General features: G+C 36.7%; 1 protein-coding gene across 2 annotated transcripts; it reads right to left on the reverse strand.

Moving 5' to 3' along the window:
- Positions 1 to 233: 233 nt before the first annotated feature.
- Positions 234 to 14,159, reverse strand: LOC107656242 (synaptotagmin-10-like). Of its 2 annotated transcripts, XM_016444003.1 has the most exons (7): positions 13,897 to 14,159; positions 11,888 to 12,350; positions 8,107 to 8,668; positions 3,131 to 3,251; positions 1,834 to 2,005; positions 1,218 to 1,347; positions 234 to 783 (listed from the first exon to the last, which is right to left on the reverse strand). In XM_016444003.1, exons 1-7 carry the CDS (start codon positions 14,081 to 14,083, stop codon positions 712 to 714), a joined length of 1,707 nt encoding a protein of 568 aa, XP_016299489.1. In that variant the 5' UTR covers positions 14,084 to 14,159; the 3' UTR covers positions 234 to 711. The 2 variants fall into 2 exon arrangements, with proteins under 2 accessions (XP_016299489.1, XP_016299488.1); XM_016444002.1 differs by lacking the exon at positions 13,897 to 14,159 and having other exon boundaries at positions 11,888 to 12,660.
- Between the last annotated feature and the right edge of the window lie 408 nt (positions 14,160 to 14,567).

Raw genomic sequence — 14,567 nt, forward strand, 5'->3', positions numbered from 1 at the left:
AAAATGCTTTGACAATGTTTTCTCCTTCATAATGCCTCTCAGAGTCATGATGACAGACTCTAGAAGGAAGATCCATCCTGTCTCAAATAGTTGTAGACTTTTGACATCTCAGCATCTTAGTTGATATAAAGAAATGTTGTTTTATGACAACTGTAAAGTATTCTTTATATAAATAAAGACATATTAGAGGCTTAAATAATTGTAACAATGTTGACAACTTCATTGTTCTCCATTTGGTCACATGATTGTATGAATGTTTTGCATACCAAACAGGCCTTGATTTCATATTCAAGCACCTCTTTATTTTCACTCCCCTAACCCTCCATCAAATTTGTCAAATATTTTCACCAGACAGGGGAATATGTATCTGAAACGTTCAAGAATATGAAATTATAAGCACTGTCATTTCATGTGTCTGTGAAATGGCATGGAATCATTATACTGTCAAACAGCAAGAGGCGTAACATTTTTTCACTGTCAGCTTCAAAGTGACCTGAAAACTATTGTTTTAGGAGCTCATAAACTTGTACAGCGAAATGTCAAAGAATCAAATACTTGATTATGTTTGTAGCAGGGATACCAGTATTGATTAGTCCTTTTCTAAATAAAAATGCAAAGTTACAAGCTACAACTAGAGAAAAATATTCCCTATTAATTATACAAACCAAATGTGTTTTGCAGTTACAGTAGATTTGTGTGGACTCCAGGATGTTAAGGGGTCTGTGGGGGTTTTGGGGATGGACATGATCCTTGACTCTCAAAACTGGATGCTCTTCCAGGCCACTGCAGGGACAGATGATACCAAAATATCACACCAGAGTAGTTTAGGACATACTAGACTTAAATGCACTTGGCAAACGGATCAGAATAAGCCCAAAGCACTACATCAAGGCTCAATCTACATAACACTGTTGCAAAAGTTGTCATTGTAATTTATTTTTAGTTACATATATGTGCAAATGTGACTACAAATTATTATACAAATATTTATTGCATTAGGTCCAGTGAAAATATATAGTTTTTCATAATTAATTTGATATTGAAAAAAATAAAAATAAAAAAAATGTAAATTTAAATCTGCAGAACAACATTCAATAAATCCTGCAAATCCAAATGTTTACATTTTGCATGCCATAAAAACAACATAATGCAACACTTTTCCTAAAGGGCAAGTGACAATTGTGTCCTGCTTTCTGTTCTGATTCCTAGTTTCTCACCTCACAAAGTGCATGCCAGTGGGTGATGGGCTTGCGTGGGTAAGCTAGCATCTCGTTCCAGTGGTCCCTCCCAAGCCCCTCCGCATCCGGCCCTGCCCTGCACACCCCTATCACTTCATTGTGTCCAACTCTGAAAGAGAAACAGAACATAAGACTTGTTTTAGAAACCGTTTGCAGTGACAAGTGATTTGCTAGCTTTCCAACACATCTCATGACAGAAAGGATGCGCATCCAGATAAAAAGACTAAAGAAATCAGTGGAAATATTAGCGATATACTTGATCAACAGGACCTTTGTATAAATGGTCCCACATCCACCCACATATATATTTACTCCTTAATGGTTGAGCGATGTTTTGATGCCATAATCTGCCCTTAATTACAGCATAGCTGTCTGATTTAATAAATTTGCACAGCAGTGTTTTACAAGACCAGACTGAAAGATCTCCATTAAGATGTTTGCTGCAAATATTTGAATAACAACTGCCAAGCATGAGTGGTTTCCTAGCATGCGATCTTCATCATTATCATCTCTCATGCCAGAATAATTTGTCTTCAGCATGCTATGAATTTGTATGGTTACAGTTTTGATATCATCTAAAGGAGCAAGGACTGACCTGTCGTAATCCATCACCGTGATTGACAGGCTGACCTGCTCCACATTCTCAGGTGGGATGTCGAAAATGATGGCCTCATTATACAGAGGGTTGAGTGTGTTCTTTTTGGTGGTCGTCTTCCGCTTCTTCAGTCTCCGACCGTCACATATGAGGGAGACTTTAACATATGGATCTGTGGAAAGCAGCAAAGTGAATGTGTCTGAAGCTTTTCAAATCCGAAACACAAAAAGTAAAGCTTTTTTCCACAACCAAACATTTTTTAGACCTAGGTAATAGTTTATGCATGGAAGAATATAGTTTTATTTGCATTCATATAACAGTTCTTTCTGGTTCTCGAATCTGATTGGCTGAGAGCCTTTTCCAGCAGTGCGATATTCTAGTGAACAGAATCCAACCATTTCACTGTCTGTACCACTCCGCTTGCAGTATTTCTCACGGTGGTTCACTTGTGCCGTTGAACTGCTGTATAAACACAATATCACACTCAAAGCAAAGCAATATGGCTGTATATTGGCACGGCTGTGATTTGGCCGTAGGTAATCACAGCATGCTGATATACAGCCATATTGCATTGCTACGAGTGTGATATTGCTCATTTTCATTTATTTTCTTTCTTTCTTATGTTCAGCTTGCGATTTGACAAACCCCACAGACATTTTAATATCTCACCAAACGTACTTAGCATTGATGTATCTAGTTGATGACTTATGAGAACTCATACATAAACAAAATTTTAACCTAATAACATGCATCAAATGTCCTCTATGAAAAATTGTATATCTATTTTGGGGTTTGCAGAGATTACTTTTCGCATTTCTTCTGAATGACTGTAGAAAGAAAATTCTGCCAATAGTCTAATTGTATTTATTTTGTTGTATTTTTCTACAATACATTTTTGTATTTAAAAGCCTTAATATATTGGATACCAGTGACATTTTTTTAAAAAGTGCATGTCTAAATTGTGGTACAACTGACGTTTTAGGTTTCAACAGTTTCTGTCTACATAAATTAAAAAGGAGAAAATTGGTTCAAAAATTCCTATTATTATTTTCACTGTCATTGGAGTCTCTAGCTAAATCAGGGGTGTCTAATCCTGCTCCTGGAGGGACACTAGTATGCAGAATTTAACTCAAATCCTAATTAAACAAAGCTAATCAAAGTCTTTAGGATAACTAGAAACTTTCAAGCAAATGTTTTGGGGTAGGTTGGAGCTAAACGTTGCAAGAAGCAAGTTTGGAACCCCTAAGCATAAAGATAGTAAAATTGTGAGGGACAGAACATGAGGGTTAACACTGACCAGAGTAGCCGGTTATGTCCATGGCTTTCAGATTGCGACATTTGATGACGGTGAGGGTCATGCGTCCAGCCGTGGGAAGATAGCAAAGGGAATACATAATTTCACCCAGATCAACACTCTCCTGAAAGAAAGAAAGAAAGAAAGAAAAAGAAAGAAAGAAAATTAAATATTGAAAAGAATATATTGTGCAGCCAATATAACAAGTTGATTTGACTGTTGGCTGAAGTGATGTCTGCACGTCAGTGTCCTAAAATAGCATTACAAATGACTGATTAAATGATCTGCAGGATCTTCAGCATATATTGTAAGATGATTTTTATTGTAATATATTGTAAGATAAGTCTCTCGAGAGAGAGAGCACTTCATGCGACTGCAAACAAAATCCTTATAGACTGACTCTCCAAATAGACTTTTATTTGCCTCGTCAACAACAACATAGCTTGGGAGATATTGGACTAATGTTTGCTCATCAGGTTTAAACAAAGCCATATTATATGTTAAATCTAGAGAGAGGATATATCTGTAAAAACTTTAGGGAAAAAACTCAGTGACTCAGAAACAACTACACAGTTGTGGAAAGAAATATGACTCTTCTAAGAAAGCAAGCTTTTTCCAGGAAGACATTAAGACTTTCATAACAGTTGTGTTTGTGTGTGTGGACGTGTTTCTGTGGGATGTATAGTTTGGGTGGCTTGTGCGATTAACTCAATTTTGAATGAGACAGATCTAGCTTCCCTGGCCTTTATTAGCTTTGCAGAGGTGGTAAAGATTATTCTAAAAGGCCAGTGTGTATTTTGGTATTTACAGACATTCGGTACTGGAATAAGACAGCCATTATTCTTTCAAAGGCAGCTAAAGATAATGATTAATCTGTCCAAGTAAAGATTAAAAAACAGATTGCATAATAGGGAGAATCATACAGAATCACTGTTGTACTGTGTTAAAATGTCAAGTGTACCACATGCCTATTTTCCAGCCTTCTAAGTGCAATTTCTCAATACCATTGATCACATACTGTTACCTTTTTTATTAGTAATTTTTGTCTTCTGATTAAAAATAATCTTTAAATTTAATTACTATTTCATTATATTTATACATTTTTATTCAGTTTTACTCTACAATGGCAATACACTGCCGTTCAAAAGATTAGGGTAATTTTAATGTTTTTGAAAGAAGTCTCTTACACTGTAAAAAAAATTCTGTATAATTTATGGTAAAAAAACGGCAGCTGTGGTTGCCGGAATTTTACAGTAAAAAATACGGAAGCAACGTTTAAATTTAAGTTTTACGGTTTTAACTTAAATTTACAGTTAAATACCGTAATTTCATTAGTGTACACTCACCAAGGCTGCATTTATTTAATGCAGTAAAAACAGTAATATTGTTAAATATTATTACAATTGAAAATAACTGTTTTCTATTTTAATATATTTTAAAATACAGTTTATTCCTGTGATGGCAAAGTTGAATTTTCATAATTATTACTCCAGTCTTCAGTGTCACATGATCCTTCAGAAATCATTCTAATATGCTGATTTGACACAGAAACATTTCTTATTTTTTATCAAAAAACAGTTGATGACAAAACAGCAGCACTTATTTGGAATAGAAATATTTAGCAACAATCAATTTACGGTTATTCACTGTAAATTATACGGTCTTTTTCTCTTCCAAAAATGGTATACTACCGTAAAAATAATGTCCAATATTTTCACCGTATATAGTAGGGGAATTTACCGTTAACCATTTAACAGGTTTTTACTGTAGCATATTTACAGTCTTTTACCGTTAAATTCACGGTCATTTTTTAGTGTACACTCACCAAGGCTGCATTTATTTAATGCAGTAAAAACAGTAATATTGTTAAATATTATTACAATTTAAAATAACTGTTTTCTATTTTAATATATTTTAAAATACAGTTTATTCCTGTGATGGCAAAGTTGAATTTTCATAATTATTACTCCAGTCTTCAGTGTCACATGATCCTTCAGAAATCATTCTAATATGCTGATTTGACACAGAAACATTTCTTATTTTTTATCAAAAAACAGTTGATGACAAAACAGCAGCACTTATTTGGAATAGAAATATTTAGCAACAATGTAAATGTCTTTACTGTCACTTTTGATCAGTTTAATGCATCCTTACTAAATAAATTTATAGATTTATTTTTTACAAAAATCATGCTGACCCCATACGTTTCAATGGTAGAGTACATGTAGTCAACAAAAATAACAGTTTAGTTACCAAGAAAGTGCAAAATGAAACCATATATTCAAACATTTTATGTTAATTAAGCATGTATCATTTACTGTTAATGTGCAAGTGAATCCTCGACTATTTGAAAAAGATCTTTTTTTTTTCTTCCTTAAAAAAATCAGTGAATTATTAATTTCTTGTGGTGTGCTTGTCATATTTTTGGCAGCAGTACTGTATATTTTAATTCTCATTATCATGATGCACATTTCCTTATCTAATCTTCATTATTTCTGACAAAGCCGTTTGTTAACAAACACTGTTGTCCATAATTGACAAGATTATATATCAACACTGATTATATATCAAACAGATGTGTTACCTCCTCTGTTGTATTATGACGTCAGATCCCTTTCTGTCACATCCTATCCCCTCCTCTGACTGCTCTTGTTATCCACACCACAACTGTTGAATACAGAGAGCCACGGGCTAGTTCTGGAGTCACGTCTCCTATCAGCATTTGTCTCCGAAACAATTCACAAATCTTTTTGGGGCAATAATACCCTTCCTGTTTTGACTGGCCAACTTCCTCTCCTCCAGATCTGAATGGCCTTGTGCCACAGTAGCAATGTGCTCCAAAAACAGAGAACAAAATTAGACCTTCAAACGTCAGCTTAAGATAAAATAGAGGGTTTCAATGTGCAGTCGGAAGTGTAACGGAGCAAAGCTGCAATCTATGGCTCTGACTATTTTAGGAACTGAAAGTTACTAGCTTCTTTCCGCAGTCGGGTGCCTAAGAGCAGCTGGTCTGGTTCTGAGAGTCAGTTTTTCTCCCTAAAGGTCAGCTGTGATACTCTTATAATGGAGCACAACAGGTCGAAACCTCTCCACCGCCTTTCCAACACTAAACATCAATACTTCTGTATTGTAGCTATGAGGCAAAGCAATAGTCAGTGAAGAGAATGAGAAGGAAATAGCATGAGAATGATCCAAATGTTAGCAAAATACAACATAAGTGATTTGACAGGCACCGAAATGCGCATCCCTGTCAAGCAAACAACAGGAAAATGAATAAATATGCTGAAAACAACACAATCGGGAAATCAATGAGCCTGAAAGAGACTGATGCGTCAAACAAGTAGGAGGACACGATTGCGTTTCCCAAACAGGAATGACTCATAATCACAGATTCTCTCTGTGGTGAACAAAATGAAATGCTGTCACCATTTACTTTGTCTTTGAAGTAGGAAGGCAGTGGAATGTCATTGTTAAATGCATCTGAGTCACTGTAAGTGAGGTGTGTGTGACAAACGATGCCTTTCACCTCTACAGATTGTCTAGCAATTTAACAAGTCAGTATATACAGTATGTAATAATATATAATATAACGTCAAACCTGTGTGCATATTACCACTTAAAATAGGGTTTAATGTTTCAGGTGCTGTGAGAAATCATAGATTCTTAACTAAGTACCCAAACCTTTTTCTTTACCTTACCTTTACAACCTTGTTTTCTTCAGATATCTAGTATATGCTCATAATAAGGCTAAATACTTTTATATTATTCAAGCGCTAACTATTAAAGTGATAGTTCATCCAAAAATAAAAAATATTATCATTTACTCACCCTCATGTCGCTTCAAACCTGTATGACTTTATATGTGAAATACAAAAGAGGATATTTTGAAAAATGTCTTGTGTTGCAGTCCATACAATGAAGGTCAATGGGGGTCCACTGGAGTTGTTTTGGATCCCATTGACTAGTATACTAATAATTATATGAACAAAAATAGTTATAACATTCTTTAAAATACCATATATTGTGTACTGCAGAAGAAAGAATGTCAAACAGATTTTGAATGGCATGAGGGTAAGTAAATGATGACTGAATTTTCATTTTGGGGTGAACTGTTCCTTTAATAAGAGCTGTCCTTAAAAATCCCTCATAAACAACATGACTGATTCAGTTACATAAGCATAAGCTCTGATATATTAATTGAGGCGTAATGAGTGGGCTTCATTATCATGAAGGCCAATCTGACTAAGGAACCTAAAAAAATACTATGGAGGAAACTGCTTATGCTCCTTTGTCCTAAAAATGTACTGCCAGTAACATTTCTTATTTTAGTCTGCAGTCAGTGGGACGGTAGAACAACCTCAATTCCACACCTGTTGGATTAGTCATGGCTGTCGTTTGAATGCTCTGGCTTGATAAACATGCTTCCTGTGGCTCTGGAAACTGGCAATTGGATCTATATTTGGAAGGGGTATGTGGGTGCCCTGAAAGGGTGAGTCAGTTTGGAGATGAGTCTCCCTATACACCTGGCTTTACATAACAGATCAATCTATCCGTTAATGAGACCTTCACATTTGTGCAGTCAGTTTCCCTTGAGCTCTGTTTGACTGAAGCAGAAGTATGTGACCAGCTAGTACATATGTGAATACAGCTGCCCTTGTACTTCTGTTCGTTCATTTGTTTGTTTATTTTTCAAAGAAATCTTTGTCAAACCAACATTCAGTTTGTCTTGACAAACTTTGGTTTTAGTTAAAAATTACAGTTGAATTACTGATGAATTTCTTTGAGTTTCTGTTCATTTAAGTTCTACTTCCTAACATTCAAATTCTGCATCCTGTTTGCTACCTTAACTCAAATTCAATACAAATTGAATTAGAAAGACATTCTCAGTTCGACTCTGAATGGTGAACAACCCTTCCAGAAATCTGGTCTCGTACTGGTTATGACCTTTGATTTTCTATATGCACAAGGACTGTACTTACTGTAGTGGCAGCAAGGATGTCCTTCCAAACCACAGCTTCACGTGACAGGTCAGACAGCTCAAACAGGTTATCAACCACCACCTCACCGATCATGTCATGACTCGTAAAGCGGTCAAAGTCGAACACGCTGAAGTGCAACTTGCGATTGCACAGCTCACTGTACTCCACAGGGAAGCGGAACGTCTCGTCGAACGTGGGGTTGAGCGTCTTGCGGTGGACCCTCGTCTGAAACTTCTTTTTGCGCTCTGGAAGCAGGTAGATCTTCACGTAGAGGTCAGAGGTGCCTGTGAAGTCTTTGGCGGGCAGGTCCAGGGCCTTTAGAATGCGAACCACTAGAGCTTGTTCCTCATAGTCATAGCTGAGGGCAAAGCTCAGCTTGCCACACGTCTCTACCGGCTCCTTGGCGCCCTCTTCAGAGTCCACAGACTTCTGCTTGTACAGCTCAGGTTTGATACGACCAATACTGACTGTAGAAGACTGGCGCACAGGTAGAGTGTCCATGGTGAAGTCCACACTGGTCACATTCATCTGCCGCGGAAGGTGTCGGCGGAAAGAATTGTGCCTATGAAAAGAGAAGAACTTTATTGCTACTTTTGAAAAAAGAAAATTTAATATTTTGTAGTTACCAATGGATCTTCTGCAGTGAAAGGGTGCCATCAGGATGAAAGTTCTAACATCTGATAAAAACAACACACTAATGTTAACTCCAGTCCATCAGTTAACAGTTTGTGAAGTAAAAAGCTGAATGTTTGTAAGGCATTTTCACTTTAAATTGTTGCTTCTGGCCAAAATATCCATAATCCATAATGATGCTTCCTCCAGTCAGAGTCCATTACTCTCTCACATCAAAATCCACTATAATATTTGTTTTGAACTGTTTTGGACTGTTTTTGCTTGTAAACGGTGATTGATCTGTGCATATTTCTCTTCTGATTCAGACAAGATTGCTTTTTCACTGGAAGAAGCAATATTATGGATGGAGGAAAGTAAAAAAAAAATGTCTTGATGAATTTTTTCTTACAAAAATGCAGATTTTCACTTCACAAGATGTTAACTGATGGACTGGAGTCGTGTGGATTACTTGTGGATTATTGTGGTGTTTTCATCAGCTGTTTGGACTCTCATTCTGACGGCACCCATTCACTGCAGAGGATCCATTGGTGAGCAAGTGATGTAATGCTAAATTTCACCAAATCTGTTCTGATGGGAAAAACCTTGTCTATTCCATAGCACTTTAGTATCACATGTTCCTCTTCAAAATCTTTTATTGCATTTTTAGCAACTTTTATATTGTAGGCTTGACGATATTTTATTACAATAGTTAGGCCTGGCTCTTTTTACTAGAAAACCTATTTTCAACACTCATCATGACTCCTATGAGGAAATCATAGTTCTCTACTTATCCTTGGTGTTTCCTAGCAACTAGCACCTTTAGGACGATGACAACAAACATATGACAATGACAGCATGATACAAAAAAGTGATGGATTATATCATTTAACATCATTAACTTGTGATATATTAATCATAATATTTTTATATAGCTGTTTTTCCACATAATTCTGTTGTTTTTCTCACCTGATCTTTCTCTCTCTACTTTGTCCAACTCTTGTCTATCACCTGCACATTTGCTGCATATTACACCTTGTAATTTGCACAAACATCCCAGCACAATGCAATGATAAATTGAAGATAGACCGTAATTAACTGCTGTCTTCGGATGTTTGGAAGAGCACTTATTTTTTTATTAGCACATACACCTGTCAGTCACCTGTTGCAAAATAAACTGATGCCTGATCGCTACATGAACTAAAACTATCCTCTCTACTCATTTGATTTTGGTTCATGCAAGCTATCTAACAATAGTGTTTTATCATATTAAAGCAGAAGAAAGTTCATTTTTGCAAGAATGGGCATCATGCTCATGCATGGTTAAATAAAATGAATTGTACATACTTCAATTAAACATTTTAACTATAGAAACAGACCTGAATTCCAGCTTAGATACTAAAGGCATTTAATGGATATTTTTGCTTGATATGTGGAAAAAAGGTCATTTATTATGGGTTGTGACTGTGAATCGTATCTTAGAAATCATCACCCGAGGCATTGTAAAACAATAAGGAGTTACATAATAATAGCAGTTTATATATCTTCAGTTTCTTCCCCAGAAAGCTAAATGATTTAAAACCTTCAATAGTGCATTAACTCATCAGAAATAGTTTAACTTTATCTTCTCCACAACATAGTTCTGCTCACTTTAGTGATCAACCTACCATGAAATGACCATTTCAAAGAAACTAGCTTCACATATTTTAAAGTCTTTTAAATAAGGTTTGCCATTATTTCAAGGCATACAGTATCTGCCTCTTTATTTATTTTATTATTTCTTTAATATTGGAAATGAAACTGGAGTCCACGTGATGTACTTCCAGAGAAGTTAATATTTAACAAAACGACAGAAGAATGGGAAAAGAAAACAAAAAAGTGTCAACCCAAGTCCAGCCAAACTGTCTTTCACAATGACCATTAAGTAGCTTCACCTGGCCTTTTTATGCACCCCATCAATGTGCGATTTATGAGGACACCTTTTTTGTTACACCATGTTGAAGTTTTTAATGACAATTCTGTGGCTTGTCAATAATGGATTCCATGAGGATCTGAGCACAGCTGTTCCTCACCTCCCCAGTCGGGCAAACAGTCGCAGTATGTCAGCGCTATTACGCGGTAACACTAATTACATCCCTGCTTTCTTTAAACACGGTTCCACGTGAAACAAAGTGAAGAAAAACTGATTGTTTAATTTCTGGGGTCATTTAATGCTGTTGCCATGGCAATGTGACTCTAGGGCTCTGGTTGGAGAACTATAGTGATTAATGGGCGTATGCAGCAACCAGGAGACGTGCCATCACCCTATCAACAGGGTGAATACCTGAAAATATAGTTGTGATAATAATAACAAAGAATAAAAAAAGCTATTTTGTACCTTAATTCCTTTTATTTGGACGTTTACGTATATTTTTTCAATTTTTTTAACATTTAATAAATACAGTACTATATATACACATACACAGTACTATACACACAAACACACACACACACACACACATATATATATATATATGTGTGTGTGTGTGTGTGTGTGTGTATAGACATATATATATAGATGGATGTATATCTATCCATCTATTAGTATATATAAAAGCAATATTTTTCAATATTATACCAATATTATTTTATACTAATATTGTTCATTTAAATAATAATTATACTAATTATTTTGTAATAATAGTTATTTTTTAATATTATACTGTATATTAAATTTTTTTGGTAGTATAGATAGATGTTCACTAATAGAAAATTATTTTCAAAATGCTTTATATTGTAAATGCTGGTGCAGCTTAATCTACTTAGTAGCTGTGATTTGGCTTGGATCCGGTTGTTTTATTTCTAGCTGGAAGGCAGCCATGAAAAGCATAAATGTGGATATCTCATAAATGAAAAAACAGCTGCTCCATCATTTGCTGTATTCAAAGGCACACACTGATCAAAAACCATTCAGTATGTGTTTATCATTCAGTAAAGGCATCCCTTTATAAGCATATCCTCTCAATTATACCAAGTATATATTTTATTATTTACTTAAGTTATTTACTCAAGTGGCAATAATGAAATGATTAACTCTCTTCTGCAGTGTCATTCAATGTGCAATCCAGCATCAAAAGTAGATCTCTATGTACTGTAATTTATCATGCAATTGGCATTCAGATGTGTGCATCACCTGGAGGACGATGTAGGTTCAGTGGTCTGCCTCTGGATTTTGGCCTGCTTGCTCAGACGGTCACGCAGGGCCTGCTGCACCTCAGCAGGTATGTCTGGTGACGTCTGGCTGATCTTCATGGCTGCCTCCAGAAGCTTAACCGAGCTGCGCCCGTTGACCTTCACTTCTGGTACCTTCCTCTTGTTATCGTTCTCATCCTCGTGCTGGATTTGCGATGGCTGCCTTCCCACAGTTCCAATTGCCTTGGCCTCAGGATGAGGAGAAACAGAACGAGACACCGGAGGTCGGGCCAGGGACAGGGGAGCCTCGGGCAGCACCCCCGGTGGGCAGCTGTCAGCATTGGATGAGAGCGCCTTGCTTCTCCAAATGGGCCAGCACAGCTTCCAAAAGACAAAGAGAGAGACTACCAAAAGGGCGAGCCCACAGAAACCTACGACCACAGCTAGGAGACTTACAGAGATGTCTACAGGCAACAAGGGGAAGAGAGAGCAAAGAAAAAAGAGGCAAGATTGGAAGGAGAGTGTGTTGAGGAGATCGTAAAGAAGAGAAGGTGAGGGGAAAAGGAGACGAGGATAGGAGAAAGAGATAAATGAACACCAGACAGGCAGACAGACAGCACCAGCAGCAATAAATGATGCATGACAGACAAACAGGAGAAAGAGGGAGAGAGAAAAAGAAAAGAAAGAGAGGGCAAGGTATAAGAAAAAGAAGACTGAAATGTGCTTGTATAGTAAAGCAGACATCAGAGTCATTTTGCTCCCCATTTTGGTGGTCCATGCAACCAAAGAATAAAAAAATCATTTCACAGGCACTCATAAAACTTGATTTAAAAAATGTTGATTTAAGATGCTAAAAGGTCTCTGAATGAGTGACACTGTTGAACCTTCATATGTGTCCAACAGGTGCAAGAGTTCAGCTTAATGCACTGCGCAGTGCAACACATAATTATAGTTGATTGCTGTATCATGAAGGGAGTTTTAGCACCATACTGCTAATGGTGCTACTAACCAATTAGAATTGAGCTACAGAGATGGACTCATTCTCATGCATGACCACTACCCTTCTAAGGCCACTGAAAATGTAAGAATATGATTATAAAAATATATTGATATCATTTGCATCAGCATGCTGTCATGTAATTTTATTTCTGGCTTCTAAAGCACTCGTGGCCATACTTTATTGTGAATATATCATGTACCTTAGTCCCCACTGTTTGCAGTACAGAACATCCTGTATTGTCTGGTGTTTTGAGAGAGTTTTAAGCCTATGCTACTTGTAGCTCTGTATTTAATTTTGGTTTGCTCTGGACTACAGGGACAATAAATTCATGCACAAAACGTTCATGGTTTGTATTAGTGTTACTCATCCCAGAAGTGTGGTACTGTATGTTGCACACTTATTTGCACAGGGATAAGTTTGTGGCCAACAAATTAAATTACATACATTGAAACATGCAGGTTTTTGTAGATTAAATATGTGCGTTATTCACGTGCAGTACAGAAATCTGTTTACTACGTTTTATCGGGGAAAACTCGCGAGTTTTTCATTAAGTATATTTTACGAAACGTCTGACGCATGTAATACACTTTCAGAAAAAAAGGTACAAAAAAGAAAGGTACTTCAGGCACTAATATTTACTTTTAAAACACTAATATGTAGCATTTAGGGGTAAATAGGGTACAGAGATGTATCTTGTAGCTTTTTTTTTTACCTTAGTATACCGCCCCAGTGAAATAAAACTGAGACAACGAATAGTTGCTAATTTCAAACTGGTTGCGCACTGAAAATCAACAAGTGGAACCGTCTGCCAATGTAATGTCTGATTTCAGGTAATGTTATTAATGTTAAGAATGTTTCTATGCCCGTGAACAAACTTTTCAAACTTTCAGCGATCTAACTTCGCGCGCTCGTGTGAGCTTACCTCGCCAACTAAAGTTCCTGGGGGAAAATATGTTTGTGAGAGGATAATAAAACATTGTTTAAGTTACATTTACCTGAACTTCCTTTACCTGGTATGTTGCTCTCCAGTGGAAGTATATCCGCGCATTTCTCCCGGTCGACGTGCCCGGCGAGGCACAGTTCCGTCACTATTTGGAGAGCCCTTTGGCACAGGCTGATGCCGTCCTCTGTGCGGACATTCATGTCTTTCCTGTTAATCCATTGTATGTTGGACGATGCGTGAGGGCGAGGGTTCATTGGGGAACCATGTGAGCTGCTGAGTGCAGTTGATGCATAAGGGAATGAAGAGAGAATGATGCATGCAAGTCCATGTCCTCCGCGCAAAAGCGCACCAGATTCTTTGGCGCGGTAAAACATTGTAGGGGCATTTCTACACTGCCCAATAGGAGACACGCGTTGTCTAGAGAGGGAGGAACATAAATAGGGCGCAAAATATACATCATGTTCTCATTATTTGAGGGAAAAAAAGTTATTCCAATGGAACATGCATTTGCTTTGAGACTGAGCTGTAAACACACTACATTGTATGCAGTATGTTGTCTATCCCCCCCCAAGTTTTGTATTGGCCATAGCTTTCAAACTTAAGATTAATCTGCAAAGCTGTATAAACAGTATATAAATTAATATATATAAAAATATGACCACTCATTGTTTTTTTTATAAATAAATCTCCTGTATTTACTGTACCTGTTCTACTTTAAAGCTCTTTGATAAAGTTCTG

This window comes from Sinocyclocheilus anshuiensis, unplaced genomic scaffold, assembly GCF_001515605.1.
Source record: "Sinocyclocheilus anshuiensis isolate Anshui unplaced genomic scaffold, SAMN03320099.WGS_v1.1 scaffold183, whole genome shotgun sequence".
Taxonomy (NCBI): Eukaryota; Metazoa; Chordata; class Actinopteri; order Cypriniformes; family Cyprinidae; genus Sinocyclocheilus; species Sinocyclocheilus anshuiensis.